Source organism: Leucopleurus acutus, assembly GCF_964270905.1.
Source record: "Leucopleurus acutus genome assembly, chromosome: 15".
Classification (NCBI taxonomy): domain Eukaryota; kingdom Metazoa; phylum Chordata; class Mammalia; order Artiodactyla; family Delphinidae; genus Leucopleurus; species Leucopleurus acutus.
In genome coordinates this window covers 30,855,574-30,872,997 of record NC_139157.1, presented here as the reverse complement: position 1 = coordinate 30,872,997, position 17,424 = coordinate 30,855,574, and the positions used below count along the sequence as shown (strand labels likewise).

General features: G+C 35.4%; 1 protein-coding gene across 4 annotated transcripts in view; it reads left to right on the top strand.

Annotated features, from left to right (window-relative positions):
• Window positions 1-17,424, top strand: part of ENPP1 (ectonucleotide pyrophosphatase/phosphodiesterase 1) — a gene marked incomplete at its 5' end in the record, with an annotated part of 70,891 nt that overhangs the window by 39,429 nt on the left and 14,038 nt on the right. For 3 of the 4 annotated variants that reach the window (XM_082855896.1, XM_082855895.1, XM_082855897.1), the window contains 14 exons: window positions 184-281; window positions 2,357-2,436; window positions 3,337-3,456; window positions 5,006-5,115; window positions 6,489-6,554; window positions 6,862-6,934; window positions 8,086-8,194; window positions 9,174-9,305; window positions 11,424-11,455; window positions 12,211-12,338; window positions 13,593-13,662; window positions 14,542-14,629; window positions 16,103-16,272; window positions 17,104-17,155. In XM_082855896.1, the coding sequence (XP_082712022.1) occupies window positions 184-281; window positions 2,357-2,436; window positions 3,337-3,456; window positions 5,006-5,115; window positions 6,489-6,554; window positions 6,862-6,934; window positions 8,086-8,194; window positions 9,174-9,305; window positions 11,424-11,455; window positions 12,211-12,338; window positions 13,593-13,662; window positions 14,542-14,629; window positions 16,103-16,272; window positions 17,104-17,155 (1,328 nt within the window). Of the gene's footprint in view, window positions 1-183; window positions 282-2,356; window positions 2,437-3,336; window positions 3,457-5,005; window positions 5,116-6,488; window positions 6,555-6,861; window positions 6,935-8,085; window positions 8,195-9,173; window positions 9,306-11,423; window positions 11,456-12,210; window positions 12,339-13,592; window positions 13,663-14,541; window positions 14,630-16,102; window positions 16,273-17,103; window positions 17,156-17,424 lie in introns of those variants that run through there. The other variant, XM_082855898.1, reaches the window with a different exon arrangement.

Sequence of the window (17,424 nt, the reverse complement as noted above, 5' to 3'; positions counted from 1 at the left end):
GGAAACAAGAAACATAATTTAGAACATGCTATTTGTTAACATTTATTCTCTTGCAAGTTGGGAAATTCTGTATGGTTAGTTTACCTAAGATTACATACCAACCTCAGTGGAAAATCTTCACTGGATCTGTGTCTTCTTTCTTCTTCTTTAAACAATTTTTTTTCTTTCTTTCTCATTATCCAGGTTTGAAATGCCTCCTACCCTCTTATTTTCTTTGGATGGTTTCAGGGCAGAATATTTACACACTTGGGGTGGACTTCTTCCTGTTATTAGCAAGCTGAGTGAGTAACTTCAGAGTTTACTATTGGAGTGCCACAGTTTCAGTGAGATAGACTAAGGAAAGAGTCTTTTTTTCGAAAAATACTGGCAGAATCTGTTTTACTAAACTCCTCTATTGAAAAAGAGTTAAACCTAATGATAAGGAACTAGTGCTTAATATTGTAATTGTTCTGAAACTGCCTTTTAAATAATTCTGAGATAATAGTAGTTATTTTAGGATTTTTATGCCTTGGTGATAGATGTAGATATAAGGATGAGATAAGATACACTTTTTTTTTTAGACTTGGATTCCTTTTATGGACAAATTATTTATATATTTATCTAATATGTATTACATCTTAAAATAGCATTTCAAAAACTGAAGATATTTCTGTTATGTTTCTAGTAGGGTAGATATAGAATATTTGTTATTTATCTTATAGTATCATGTAGCATCCTTCCAACTTCTTTATCTCAATAAAGCCTTAATTGAATGATTATTGTATAAGTTACTAATGCAATAGTAAAATTGTCTTTTCTTAGTATTAATGCCAAAGTTTTAAATCACATTAACCACCAGTAATATGAGCATCACTTGTATCATCATGGTTACTGAAAAAAGAAAAAATTAAATATGGGTATAAAAACTGTAGAACATTGCTTATCAGTGATCAGTATTTAAGTAGCCACAGTGTAATGCCGGACTGAACTAGAAGTAAGTAAATACACTGTTTTGGTGTTCTTCTGGAGTTCTGAAACATTATTTACTAGACTTGAGTATATGAGGTTGGTTTAAACATCAAAGTCACTCTCAGTAAATACATAGGTACGTTTATTGTACTTCTTTTGTGACAAACCAAAATAATATTCGGAGAACTTTTGAAAACTTCAGTTTCTAATTTCTCCTGGGAAGAAAATAGTTTTTATAAATAATCATTTGACATAAAAAAGTCTTTAGCAGAGAGCTTGCATGGGCAAGGAAGGCTCTGTTCTTACCAGCCAGGCTCATGAGCTTTGAGGTTTGAATATGGCCCTTTGTTATCATCAGGAGGAAAGTTTGTTTCCATAGCACCAAATATGAGTTCAGAACCTGAGTTCAGAATTAAGGAGCTGTAGGTACCTATACATGAAGTTGAAAGGAAATCAATACACAGTTAGACTAAGTCCTCTCTTTGGGTAGTTGGGGAATGTAGCTTGTAATTCTGAACTATTTGGAAGGCAGTGAGATAGATAGACACATGCCAATCTGAGGAATATTTTCAGGCAATGGGGTATTGATATGCTAGAATCATGTATTCCCTCTTCAGTGGTAGAGGCAGAAGACGAATGTGACACTAGGGCTAAATCAGCAACAGTTTGACTTCTGTCCTTTCTTGTACTTGAAGCCAGAAGATGCTTTTCATCTTTAGAGCAGTGTTGAACTTGTCTAGAGTTAGCTAGATTGGATTTTTGGGGTGGGACACTGTCATCCCAGCTACTGCTTCATTCTTGTTCTAATTTTGCAGATTTAGCTACTAGTGCAGTTTTTTGTTGTTAAAATATAACTACTTCCTATAATTTAGTATGTTACCACCAAGTAGTAGCAGACAAAGATCTAGCAAGAATCATTATGGTCCATCTGGAACTTAATGTTATTGATAAGTATGGGATAATTATTTCATTGGCTTAACTATTTTGTTTAATGATTTTCTAAGTAAGAGAAAAACTAATTCTTTTTTTTTGTTGTTGTTGTATGCGGGCCTCTCCCGTTGCGGAGCACAGGCTCCGGACGCGCAGGCTCAGCGACCATGGCTCACGGGCCCAGCCACTCCGTGGCATGTAGGATCTTCCCAGATCGGGGCATGAACCCGTGTCCCCTGCATCGTCAGGCGGACTCTCAACCACTGCGCCACCAGGGAAGCCCAGAAAAACTAATTCTTAACATTGAATTCGAATCCAAAATGTTGCTCTGTAATTCACCCTGAATTTTTATATGGTTGTAAATCCCTTCTAGGTTCACTTTTTAGTACTATTTAGAAGTCTGTGGTACCAAAGCTAAATGAGGGAAGCAGATTGTTAGTTGTATTTAATAACAATATTTAATTTTTTTCCCTTGTAGAAACCTGTGGAACATATGCTAAAAACCTGAGACCAGTATATCCAACAAAAACTTTCCCCAATCACTACAGCATTGTCACAGTAAGCTCTGCATTTCAACTGTTATATGTTCACAGAAGTGAGATGTAAATGTAATATTTTTCAAGAGAATAAGTAGATTTCAGATCGGAAAAAAATAACTTCTTTTTCATTGTGTAGTTAAGCAAGGAAACCTAGGATCTGGTCTTAGCTTGTCTACTAACTAGTTGTGGCCTTGGGCAGGTCACTTTACTTTCTGGGTCTCCATTTCCCATCTGTGAAAAGAGGTGACTAAAGACTCCAAGAAATGATTTCTTGGTTCCCTTTCAATTTAAGAGTCTCTGATTCTTGGGTCCTGTTTTTTCTGATTAGTTTTTATCTTACTTTATTTGAGCCCCAGACTGTCTGCACTCACATGTTCTCAGCTGTCTTTCCAGTCATCTTGATGTATGAGTTCTAAGCAAGCCACTTTGCCTGACTTTAGGTAGGATTACAGCTCTATTTTTGTTTCACTCAAAGTTTGGAGATTTAATTTGAATCCAGAAAAAAAAAGTAGAATTCATTAGGCCTTAGGGTTGAAGCCAGAGAATTAATACTTTAGCTTGTGTTGGTACAAGCTATTCTTGGACCCAACCAAAAAGGAGTTTGTTCTGAAGAAATGTTTCACTGAGCAATGCAAAAGGACAACACAGTACGTTTTTCAAAATTAGGCTGCTTCTTTATATAGAGCTTCATCCATACCATTCCTAATTTATTTTCTCCTATTACATAAATTAAAACACAAATACTCCATAAAATCTCGAGTGGTTGGTTGTGTTTTAACAATACCCATTGTTTTGTTCTTCTCTCCTTAAGCTGGATTAAGTTCTGTGTAGCTAAAGTTGTCTATTTCTCTTTGATGATTTTGTTCTGTAACTTTAAAATCTTAAAACTTGCATAAAACTTCTATTTTATATTTTTTAGGGACTTTATCCAGAATCCCATGGCCTCATTGACAATAAAATGTATGATCCCCAAAGGAATGCTTACTTTGCACTTAAAAGTAAAGAGAAATTTAATCCTGAGTGGTACAAAGGAGAACCAGTGAGTTGTTTGTTTTATCTATTAAAATGATTTTTATTATTCTCATCTGTTTCTATCAGAGTAAAATCCCAGATTCCCTGGAGCTTTTAATAACTCATTTCATTTACTATGTTTTTTGCCATCCTTATGCAAACAGAGATGAATTCAGGTAACTCTAAATATAGCTTGTATCATTATGTAGTTTATTCCAGAGTGGGGTTTGGGTTATGCTGAGCCAGTTCTCTTTTCTGCTTGATCTTACCTTTTTGTCCTAGTAGCGAAGAGCAGTAGTCTGGGGGTAATATTTTGATCTACACAAAGCTAACTGTTTCTACAGGTGTAAACTTTGACTTTGTTTGCATTTGCTAACTTAGAAGATTCTCTCTGATTGTGATTTAGATGTGCTCTCCTTTTGAGTTTTTATAAATTGCCATGACAATTCTATAAGGTCTATTTGGATAGTGTTGCTATTCCTCTTGGAAGGAGAAGAGCATTTGCAAGTTATAAATTCAGATTTTAGCTCTGACATTTAAAGCTGTGTGACTGTGGGTAAATTATTCTTCCTGTGCCTCAATTTTCTCATATCTGTACTGTAAATAATACTGTAAATACCGTTAACTACCTCATAGAGTTATTGTGATGATTAGTTGAATTGATAATCTAGGATGCTATTAGTTGAATTAATTCATTGATTAGTTGAATTAATAATCTAGAATACTATTTAGAACTGTAATTGGCAATAATAAGTGCTTAATAAATGTTAGTTACATAAGCGAAAATGTCAATAAGTTAAAGATATGTATATTTGTAAATTTTTCTTTTCTTTTTCCTTTCATGAATTTTTCTTCTTTTAAGAAGGAACCTATTCTAGTGGGAAGCAGCCGCATAGCACAGGGATATCAGCTCGGTGCTTTGTGACCACCTGGAGGGGTGGACTAGGGAGGGTGGGAGGGAGGGAAATGCAAGAGGGAAGAGATATGGGAACATATGTATATGTTTAACTGATTCACTTTGTTATAAAGCAGAAACTCACACACCATTGTAAAGCAATTATACCCCAATAAAGATGCTAAAAAAAAAAAAGGGGGCTTCCCTGGTGGCGCAGTGGTTGAGAGTCCGCCTGCTGATGCAGGGGACACGGGTTCGTGCCCCGGTCCGGGAAGATCCCGCGTGCCGCGGAGCGGCTGGGCCCGTGAGCCGTGGCCGCTGAGCCTGCGCGTCCGGAGCCTGTGCTCCGCAACGGGAGGGGCCACAGCAGTGAGCGGCCCGCGTACCAAAAAAAAAAAAAAAAAAAAAAAGAAGGAACCTATTAAGTAGAAGTATGACTATAAAAGTTGCAGGAGTTATCAACTGTTCATATTTTTTAGGTTAATTTCTGATTATTTAATTTCTCTTTGCTGCTGTTCACAGTCATATTACATTGTTATTTTGTAGTCTAACTGCTGGAGCTTATTAACGTCAAAAACACTCTAGCATTTGGGAGGAAAGCATTGGGGTTGCGTGAACAGATGTTTTCCTAAGAAATGAATGCTTGCATAATTTCCTAACTTTCCTTCACTGGCTTCCCCAGATTTGGCTTACAGCTAAATATCAAGGCCTGAAGACGGGCACATTTTTTTGGCCAGGATCAGATGTGAAAATTAATGGAATTTTCCCAGACATCTATAAGGTGTATAATGGGTATGTATAGCTGTACTTTTTCTAGGACCTATAACATAGAATTTTTTATTTTCTTATCATAGCCTGAGTTCTCGCATTTGAATGATATGTTGTTTGAAAAATGAGACCTGTCAGAATAAGAACTCTGTCTCAAAGAGTTTTAGATGGATGATAGATAGACAGTAAAACTATGACGAGTTTTTTCCTGGAGGTTTTCTAGAAAGCACTGGTAACATGTTAGAGTTTGCATTCAGATCTTTGGGCAGGAATAAGATAAGTCCTGGTGAAAGTAGAGGTCCTGCACATTTTCACTCTAGGGAGAAAGAACGAGGAGAAGGAGGTGAAAGTATTAAAGGGACACAGGTAGGAGTGACTCTCTGGTATCTGGAAATATTATTTAAAAGAAGATATTAATGGTACCCCTGGATTTGCATTTTCAAATTACTTTGTTAAATGTTCCATTTAATGTGAGAAGTGATTGAAGTAACCTCCCTGTGATATTCAAAATCCATGAGGTACCACGAAAAAAACAGAAACTTCTTTTCTGGAAAACTCTCTTTGGATCATTTTAGGGAGACTAGCAAAATAGTTTCGTCTCTCACTTGGGAAATTTATGTCATAAAATCAATACGATAATGTATTTGAGGGACGAAAGGAAAAGTTCATAAATTCCAAACAAGAAATGCATAATGATTTTCTATGATGACCTTATGCTGTTGTTTATTCCTTAGGGTACACACGGGCACCTTGTTATTTGCCGTTAGTTTCATTCCATAGATGGTTATTGAGATTCTATGTGACAGGCACTGTCCTAGGCCTGGGGGATTTGAAGAGTAGTGATATATGTTCTCTGGCTTCTCAAGGTCTGATAGAGACCTTCTCAAGGTACAACTAAGTGTACTTGAGGTTGGGCAAGCACTCTGATGGAGACGTGTAAGCAAAATCCTGTGCCCACAGGAAGGTGTCGTTAATTCTGCCCAGAAATTGTTGCCTGGAGAACTGTCTGCTCATTAGGTGTCCACTTCCCAATTTTACTAAGAGTCATCAATGAGTGAGTTCTTCGTGAGGTCCTCTTTGAAGAGTGTATTGACACATGGGTTATTCATGCCATAGCAATTGCTATTCTCAGGTCCAGGAGTAAGATCCTCAGGTAGAGTATAGGAAGCAAATCTTTTAAACCTGGCTACAACTTCCATATGTGTAAAATTTAATGTTCGTTTCTTTGTCGAGAAAACAATTTTAAGTTTTCAGATGAAACTCTTAATTGCTTGGAACACATTTGATGCCTTGAATTGTTTTAGTCTCTCTGCAATTTTCAGTGAGACACACATTTATATCTTAAACCCAAACAGTTGTCACAGATTTGTTTTCATTTTGTTTATCTTTCATATTAGTTCAGTACCATTTGAAGAAAGAATTTTAGCTGTTCTTAAGTGGCTGCAGCTTCCTAAAGATGAAAGGTATGTAGACGATTAATTTCTGTCATAAAATACTCCTTTGTTTTATAAAAACGTCAGAATATTTTAAATAGATGACAGGAAAACTTTGCTATTGGCTATGATGTTTTATATCCAAATGAACTCTTTAGTGTCCTATTACAGCCACATTTTGAAGAACTCTAAACATGTAAATCATTTCTCAGCAATTTTAGAAATGTTACCCCAGTGTTGTATTAACTTTTATTCACTATCAGTTGTTGAATTATTCTTTCTATTCTGTTTTACAATGTGTTCGTAAAATATTACATTTTGATACTGTTTGATTTAGACCACACTTTTACACTCTGTATTTAGAAGAACCAGATTCTTCAGGTCACTCTTATGGACCAGTCAGCAGTGAAGTAAGTACATTTTTATCAGTGATTACTTCATTAAACCTGGTAATATCTAACTGAACCTTGCTTTGAAGCAGGTTTCTAGACCATTCTATAAGAATCCATGATTTCTGGAAAGAGTGAGTATTAAGCACATTTTTATTAAACCAAAAGATGCACTTTAATCGAAAAGAGTTGGGAGCATTGTTTTACGCTATCTACAGTGCTAAATTGAACCAGTGATGAGTTAAATTCTATATTTTCAATTTCAAATGAGACTTGTCACACTCCACCCTTTGTACTCTTTCCATCAAAACCTATCTCCAGTAACTTCATTGTAGTTAACAACCCACATGCCCTTGCTTTGATTCTGTCCTTCAGCTAAGTAGAAATGCTCCTTCTTAGGGGTGGGAGATGTGTGGCCGTCAATGCGGCCATGTCATAATTAGACAAATGGAAGTTTCCTGTAGTTCTTATCTTGGTTCGAACAATTGGCCAGATGCTAGTATAATTTTTATTCTTTCACTATTAAGACCCGTGTCTAGGTCAGTTTGGCTACAAGAAGTCTAAGGATCATTTTGTAATTGATTATCAGATCACATAAGTTTTAAGACCAGTGCTATTTTTTCTGTTCACTAAAGATTTCCCAAAGTACCTGCTTTTCTGTTTCATCTTCATTCAAGGTCGAGCCCATCGCTTTTCAAATCATATTCATCAATTTATAAACTCAGTTAAACGCTAGTATTATTGGCTCATCGCAACCCACTTTATCTTCATACTTAAAAATTCTAATCCATGTTGCTTGGATATCTTTGAGTGAAAGAAAGACCATGTTGAAAGAGGTTGTTTCATAATACAGTGAAATACACAGACTATAGATAAAGGTTAGACTGTTTTGATACAGTACCGAAGACACAGGCAAAACTGCACAAGAATTTGCCTCCCGTGGTTTTGCCCGGAGAGAGGAGGAGAGAAGAGCCAGAGGTAATTTGCCAAAATCATACACCATTCTGTGTCCTTGTGATATTCATATGCAAAATAATACAGTTTGTATGGAAACAATGGGCTGTATTCCTAGAATTTTAATTTTAATTTTAAAAAATTAAGTACATAGAACTATAAGAAGCATTTCATGAATACTTTTAACTGCATGACATGAGGTTGTTTCCCTTTCTCAGGTCATCAGAGCTTTGCAGAGGGTTGACAACATGGTTGGCATGCTGATGGATGGTCTAAAAGAGTTGAACTTGCATAGATGTTTGAACCTCATCCTTATCTCAGATCACGGTAACCTGAATTTGCATCATTTTTCCTTCAGGTTAAATGGTGCCCCCAGAAGTTTACTTGATTGATTATTGTTTTATTATTTCCTCTGACTTCTGTAGTTAATTCTTTCTTTTAAATGTAATTTCTTGTAGAAAGGCTTTAGAAAATACTACATTAAATATAAATCACAAGTGAAACGTAGAACTCACAGAAACCTAAGAGCCTATTAACCACAATGCACTCATCTCCTGATTTGGGGTGGGCTTACACCAGGAACTTGGAGAGTTAAAACAATTTTTTTAATATTAAATTTTGGTAAATCTACTCTAAAAATTTTAGGTGTAATTTGAATAGATTATTATGTGCTGCTTCTGTTTTCTCTAGCATGATAAAGCTGACTTTTAAAAGCAGTATGTATTAATTTTGGCAATATTTTAAGTTAACTTTTACTTACTGTGACCTTTAGAACATGTATGTGTATAGCCTTGGGACTGTAAAAGCAATGTATGTACAAGAAAATAGGAAACAGGTTCTTTTTGTTTGTTTTTTGTTGTTGTTATTATTGTTTGCTTCAGAAATAATTACTGAAAACTATTTCTAGAAACAGTCCTAAGAAGCTGTATCCTAAAGAAGCCCCCAGTCCTGGAATGAGGTTGAGAGTTTTATACTCATAGTTAATATGCTAGGTGATTCTGAGAAAGTAACTACGCTTTCATATTCAGTCTAAAACTGTGATATTCCTCATCACTCACATAAAGATACTGCAATATATAAATAAGAAGAAACACTAATTTTGGATGAAGGAAAGGGAAAATTTTTTTTTTAAGTGACGTGGTAGATATACATGAAATTCTGTGTCTTACCTATTAGATGTTCAGCTGTCATGAGTGCTGACCTCATGTTTATTGATTTAAATTCTGGAAGGGAAAGAAATTCTGTCCTACATGTTAAATGTTTTTTATTAAAGTTGTAACGTGCTTGGGGATTTTTTTTCTCCTAGGCATGGAACAAGGCAGTTGTAAGAAATATGTGTATCTGAGTAAATATCTGGGGGATATTAAAAATGTTAAAGTTATATATGGACCTGCAGCTCGATTGAGACCCTCTGATGTACCAGATAAATACTATTCATGTAAGTATGTCTCTATGCTAATTTTGAATATGATTATATTCACAATACATTCCTCAGAATCATTATGTCTCTAAATTAAAGAGGATCAGTTAATTTCCTTTTCATGATTAAATCTCCAGGGCTGATCTTCTGCACCCAAAGGGATTTTATGGAACTAGATGTGAGGGCACAAGTCTAACCGCTTATCTGTTATTCATGGCTAAGAATATTATTTGATGAACTTGGTACAATTTTATGTTATCGTTGTGTCTTTTGCTTGTGTTGGGTTCAAGATTACTTGTACTAGAAAAATAAAAACTTAAGAGAAAAGTTCAACTACATTTATTCAACTTTAATTAATGTCATTTCATTAAAATAATTTACAGATGTTATAGGGTAATATTCCATTATGAGGAGGAATGCTGGCAGAGATGATTAATTCTGTAAGCAACTAATTTCTATTCTCAGAAATGACTTTCTTAAAGTATTCCAAAAAACAATGAGAATGTGTTTTTTGAATAGAGAAGAAGAAATTTCACCTTCTCTCTTGACCCCATGTTGTACTCAAACTGAACTACCAAGAAATTTTAAATATTCATTCTTTTGAAAGTCAAGCCTATTTCAGAACTGATTGCACGTCTATTATACCCCTCTTTTTGATTACCATCCTTGGTAATTCGCAAATACTAAGGGCAGTTTTGTTTATCTTTTTGTTACAATTACCTTCGAAATGGAAAGAGAAAAGAGCTTTTCTGGCAGTCGTCAGCATTGGATTAGGTTTGGGTATATGCAGTGCTATATGTTTCAGTAGATACTGTTGAATATTCATGAGAAGAAGTAGATTTCCCTGCAGGAAAATAGTTATGCAAATATATTAACATAGTAACCCAAAGCACAGACACTAACTTGTACAATAACAAGTTTTAATTCGTGTTTCAAAAAATTTATTAAAGTAGTACATGATTGTTATAAAACCTGTTATAAAACTATACAGGCAATGGCAGTCCCCAGAGATGTTTAGGATAGAATGGCTAAGCTTAGCCACACCCTTATCTCAATTAGGCCCCTAAGTTTCCCAATTTCAAGTAAAAATTACATATCTCTGTATCTACATTCACACATTAAAATGTATATACAGTACATATTCTTTTATCTGGATAATTTTCTCAAACTTATGTAAAGTATAGCTAAAAGAATCGTAGGGAGCTGGGCAGTTACTGTTTACATCACAGAGTACACTAAGTAAGTACACTGTGGGCTTGCTGTGAAAATTCAGTTTCAGAACTCTTCTACCTGCCCTCACTTCTAAATCCCCCTATGTCCTTATTTGGAAATTCTGGAATTATCCTTGAATATCAAAGTATGTAAAAAGTAACAGTTTTCCACCCTAAATCCCCCTAATTCACAGCTCAGTTCCTCTCTCTAGAGATAAATACTTAGATTTGGGATGTGTCTTCCCAGGTATTTGCTATGTATATGTAAAACACATTCATTTTTATTTTTACAAAGTGACATTATACAGGATCTAGACGGGTGGATGGAAGGATGGCTAGATATTTGGATGCATGGACAGATAGATAGATGGATGGATGGATAGGCAGATGGATGAATGGACACACATATGAATGACAGATGGGTGAACTGATGTTCTATAACTTGCCTTTTCACTTAACAATAGGACATAATTTCACAGGCATGGTGGTAGTGGAGGTTGGGTGGTTCCTAAAGATCTGTCTTATTCCTGTCAATGGCTAATATATAATAATTGAAATCAGTGGTCCCCAACCTTTTCAGCACCAGGGACTGGTTTCGTGGAAGACAATTTTTCCATGGATGGGGAGGGGGGATAGTTCAGGCAGTGATGCGAGCAGTGGGGAGCGATGGGGAGCGGCAGATGAAGCTTTGTTCACTAGCCTGCTGCTCACCTCTTGCTATGTGGCCCAGTTCCTAACAGGCCACAGACCGGTACCGGTACGTGGCCTGGGGGTTGGGGACCCCTAATTTAAATGATCTGTTTGAAACCAGCTTTGGTATTTAAATATAGGGTTTGAGTCTGACATTATATATTTTTTGTATTATTTTTATTTCTAATGGTAGCATACCATTCAACTATTAATTCTTATCTTTGCCCCCCTTCAGTTAATTATGAAGGCATTGCCAAAAACCTTTCTGTGAGTATCTTTTTTCCCCCATTACTTTGTTATTACTAGTTTTGTATAAAATGTATTTAGAAGAAAGTTTCAGTATTTGTTCTTGGGATTGTAGAATTTAATCTAATTTTTTGAGTATCTGGGCCAACATTTAAATGCTCTGTAGTTTTTAAAGATCTTTAAGGACATACCCCAATAATGTAGGTTTCTAAAATTTTAAGAATTTATTTATTGACATTTTTAAATTTATATGACAGTACAAGAAATAACTGAAAACAATAGAAGCGAAAGCCCTAGAGCTGTACTACCATAAACACTGTTAGCATTATGATGTATTTTCTACCAGTCTTTCTTATGCCTATTTTTTAAAATAAGCTTTTGTCCTAGTGCTGATTTATCTATACTACATGTTTTTACTTGATAGAAAATTCTTACAATTTTAAAGAAAATTCTTAAAATTGTTATAAGTGTGTTTGAAAATATGATCATCAGTAATAACACAAAGGTAAACGAGTGACTCAATCTAAGCATCCTGGGACTCTTATGTAATAGTTATGATTTTTCTAGAAAAATAAGAATATTCAATAGTTGGGAATATTCAACTTGTACTTTATATAGGTAGTAAGAACTCAGGTTATTTGCATCTGACTTGTTGGGCATACTGATTAAATGTTTGTGAGAAAAAATTCATATGGAGTTAGGAAGCAATTTCAAGGGAAGTTTACACTTAAGAAAATATGGAAATAATGGGTTTTTTTTGCCTTCTACAATTTCAGTGCCAGGAACCAAACCAGCACTTCAAACCTTACCTGAAACATTTCTTACCCAAGCGTTTGCACTTTGCCAAAAGTGACAGGATTGAGCCCTTGACATTCTATTTGGACCCTCAGTGGCAACTTGCATTGTAAGTTCTGACAATCTCCCAGGTAAACTTAGCTTGATCTTGTAGTAATTCAAGGTAACCATTGGGCCCTTTCCAATGATGTCGTTATACGAAAACTACAAATATGATTCTCTTCACTCTGTCCCAGGGTCTCTCAACGTTGGCCTATTGACATTTTGGATCAGATAATTCTTTGTGGTTGGGGAGTTGTCCTGTCTGTTGTGGGATATTTGAAAACATCCCTGGCTTCTACTCACTAGATGAAAAAACACCTTTTCTGTAGTTGTGACAACCAAAAATATCTGCAGACATTGCCTGAAGTCCCCTGGGGAGGGGAGTCACCTCCAGCTGAGAACCACTGCTCTGTCCCCTCACATCCGTCTTGATTATTTCTTATGCTCCACATTTGTGTAACCACTTGCCATTGTATCTCTTCTGCATGTTACAGTTGTGCCTAATAATACCTTCAGAGTCTAACAAATAATTGGCAAAACTCTTTATAATAATGAGCCATTACCTTCTTCATGAGACAAAGCTGTTTTTTCATTCTTGTTATACTAGTCCATTAATAAACCTCAGTTTATTGGTGTGTTCAGCAAATTATTTGGATGGTTCGTATTGTTAATATCTCAAAACTTGATCATTAACTCTGTATGGTTGCCAGGAAGCCAGGGATGATAAATACCCCGGTCCAGCAAAACCTAAGCAGGGAACCAGAATTCAGTCAACAGAATTGTACTGTCTCTGCTTTATTAGAGAGCTGTGCTTTCAGTGTTTAGAAAAAGAATATGAAAGAAGAGGAGGTCCTCACCTTCATGGGAGAACTAATATTAGTGAGCATCTACTGTGTTCTAAGCACTTCTTTAGTACAAACCATTTAATTTTTATAAACCCAGCATGACAAATTGAAACCATGAGAAGATAATTAAATTGCCAAAGTCACAGCTGAGTAAATAGTATGGTTAGGGTTCAAAACCATGCTAATGGTTTTCTCCTTTATCCCATATTGCTTATAATTGATTCGTCTATAAAATGAAAGATAAAGGTGGCTGTCCCTTAATGCTTTTCAAAGACAAGTGGTTTTACTTACTTATTTTTTGATTTGCTTAACAATAGTTACTTATTTTTTATCAAAGAATATTAAAAAATGTACAAAAATATTAAAGAAATATATTAAAGAATAGTTACTCTTTATGAATGGAAATAATGTCATGATTGTCAGTTTTGCTTTATGAATGGACTTTACATTGTTAATTTATATTATGTGAAAATTAGGAATCCTTCAGAAAGGAAATATTGTGGAGGTGGATTTCACGGCTCTGACAATGCATTTTCAAATATGCAAGTGAGTAAACCTATTATACAGTAAAAATTATAGTTTATATCTGAAGAAAAAACTGATATATAAAGTTTTAGACTTAAAATCATAGACTGTCATTATATGTCTTGAATGAGAATTAATGAAGCTTATAATTTCATGTAGCTGTTTTACTTTGGACATTAAATAAATTAATAGAATTTTGTTAAATATTTATATCCATGTTTTATGAATGTGACTTATACCTTATACTAAATTTCTAGTAATTATTTTGTATGTATTTGTGCTTCATTAAGAATGTTGTTCCACAGTAAATGAAAGCCAGTAATTCAATAGGTGAAAAGATATCATAGTTATGTTTTAAATAAAGATAATGCCGGGAATTCCCTGGTGGTCCAGTGGTTAGGACTCCGTGCTCTCACTGTTGAGGGCCTGGGTTCAATCTCTGGTCAGGGAAGTAAAATCCCACAAGCTACGCAGCGCGGCCGCCCCCAAAATAATAATGCCCTCCATTTACCTGGCACTTTAAAAATTTCAAAATATACTCATAATAATTTTCTGATTTATCACAGTGCTGTGATCCCTCGGCACTGTGTGTGGTGGGAAGAATGAGATTTAGATCCCATTTCACAGTTGAAAAAAGATTTCATCATCATTCTGTTCTGATTGTCACGTTAGGAATTATAATGCAGTTAAGAAAAATAACCTAGATGACCTTGGATTAAAAGTGCAACAGGGGTTAAAATAATATCCTAGAAAGTCCACTGGGCACAGTATTTTTCCACTTACCTTAATATAACCAGTTTATATATGTACAATGGGGAAGATATAAAATACCTCTTTGGTGACCAACTCCATACATAACTGAAATGAGTAGATAAACTGTTTCTTTTCTGGCCAACGTAGGCCCTCTTTATTGGCTACGGACCTGGATTCAAGCATGGCATTGAAGTTGACTCCTTTGAAAATATTGAAGTCTATAACTTAATGTGTGGTAAGTGTGAACAGGCATCTTTTCTCCCTTCTGAACACAGAGCTGGAATAGGATTATCAAAAGTAGGTCACATGTTGGGCACCTTTCTGGAAGTGATGATACGGCAAGACAGACCCTTCTATTTCCACCTTTCTTCTTCCTGACCTAGAGTCATTGAAAAAATGTGCAGAACATAATCATCTGATGACTGACCTGTTCCTTCCACTAGACTGCACAGTGGTAAAGTACAACACTCAGAGTAGGGAGGTCTGTACATCCCAAGCGCCCAGTACTTTGCCAGGCCCTGGACTTCATTAAAAGACAGTTGAACCAGATCAGGGTGGAAGCCAGAGAAAAGAGTTTGGGGTTGTGAAAGGTAGACAAAAACAGGTGGATCCTCTGGTAGCAATAATAGTTGAATGGATGGCAATGTCAAGGTTATAGAAATGGAGGAGGACATATTGAATATGTTCTTAGTTGACTCTGTACCTTCCAAATTAGTACTTTTATGGTTGAGTATTGCATTTTAAATATTACTTCCTTTTTCTGATAACAATACTGGGCATTTGTAAAACCTTAAATATGTTCTAAGTATAATTATTTTAGTGAGAGCCTGTATACTTAAATGAGTTAGTATATCCTAAAGCACTTAAACAGTGCCTGGCATATAATAAGCGCTTTAGTGTATAAGTGTTTGCCATCATTATTTTCAAGAGCGTTAGTCTTAGACTTGGACAGAGCTGGTTTTGAATCCTAGGTCTACTACATTAGTAGCTTGAAATCTTGAGCTAAGCACTCTGGTTACAGGCACACCTTAGAGAAATCGCAGGTTCAGTTCTACACCACTGCAATAAAGTGAATACTGTAATAAAGCAAGTCACATGATTTTTTTGGCTTCCCAGTGCTTATAAAAGTTACATTTATATTATACTGTAGTCTATTAAGTGTGCAATAGCTTCTGTCTAAAGAAACAATGTACGTACCTTAATTAAAAAGTACTTTATTTTTAAAACATGCTGACCATCATCTGGCAACGTGGGGTTGCCACAAACCAATTTGTAAAAAATGCAGTGTCTCTGAAGTGCAGTAAAATGAAGTACAGTGAAATGAGGTCTGCCTGTACTCATCTACCAGGTGTTGACAATCACTTATTAAATTGTTTTGAGGATTAAGTAAGAAAAATATATTAGCATACTGATCGGCATATAATAAGCATTCAACAGGAGATAACCATATTTATTGTATACATTAAAATTTAGAAATTTTTATAGAGAAGTACAGCATGTGTATCAGTATTTCCATTGAGAATAGCATGGTCATAAATACTCTACAACCTAAGGGAGAGAGAGAGTTATAGTTTTATTTTAGGTAAAGAGTTAAGGACTCTTAAATAGATTTGGCTTTAAAAGATAAAATTCATAGTGCAAGTCTACTATTTATTTCGTTTTGAAATTTCTAAGTAAATCTTTATTTACCATTCTTGAAATTATGCAGATTTACTGAATTTGACACCAGCTCCTAATAATGGAACTCATGGAAGCCTTAACCACCTTCTAAAGAATCCTGTTTATACCCCAAAGCATCCCAAAGAATTCCGCTCCTTGGTCCAGTGCCCCTTCACAAGAGCCCCCAGGGAGAGCCTTGATTGCTCGTGTGATCCCTCGGTAAGTAGTCCCAAGAAGTTTAGCCCAGTGGGTATGATTTTTTAACACCCTCTGCATAGCATATGTTGTAGGAATACGTAATGATTAAATTAAAATGTATGAGTGGGAGTAAACATATATTTATTTTCAATTCCAGTGACACGTGCCGACCTTCTTATTGTTTATTTTTCCTGCTCCGGGTGTTTGCACTCTCGCTCTATTTTTATCCCCGTGTCGAGACTTGAATCGGCTGCAGGCTGGGAGAGGTCTAGCCGAGTCCTGAAATGTCCTGAATCCCAGAATCCGTGCTGATATCCTAGCAGTGAGGTCTTTTATGAACCAATCACAATATTCCTTTTCTAAAATACATCCCAACCTATTTTAAATTTAGAGGGAAAATATCAGTTTTTGGCATGAAATGGATTTATGACACTTTTCCTTTTTTGCTCCTATCATAATATACAGTTGTAAGGAGATGAAAATATATGACAAGTTATGAACAAAATTGATAGTGTCCATAAAAATAGACATTTGAGTAGTTCATCTTATGCTTTCCATTTTGTTTTAGGTTTAATTTAGACTTGTATAAAGACTGTTAGAGTAGAGATAAGAATTATAAAGCAGCAAGTACATTCTTGTTTTCGATGACTTGTGTTATGCTATGCTAACAATTTTGTCTTTTTGCAACTGTTATCCCTATTCTTTTATCTCTTCTTCAAAAAAAATAACTTTCACCTGCACAAAATGATTTTAAATTTATCTTTGTTCTATGGCAGAATACTGTAAAATTCATTTATTACAAAATGGAAGCATGTTTCTCAGTCCTTAAAAATTGTATCATTAATTTTTTAGATTTTGCCAATTGTGGATTTTCAGACACAGTTGAATCTGACAATGGCAGAAGGTAAGGCATGCTTAGTCTTGAGCCTGGGATGTGGAAGCAAGCTTTTTCTCAACAATGTGAACCACAGAATTAGTTTTGGGTCATTGTTTGGGAATAACCAACAAAATAAGGTGGTAATGGAGGACCACCTGATGAACCGGAGAGATTTCTTTGCTTGATAGTCTAGACTATTAGTCATAAGGAAAGAAGGCGTGTTTACAGTGGAAACAGCATGTAATATAATTAGTGGAAGCTGAATCACTCTTTATGAACTTAGTGGAGTGTTTTGA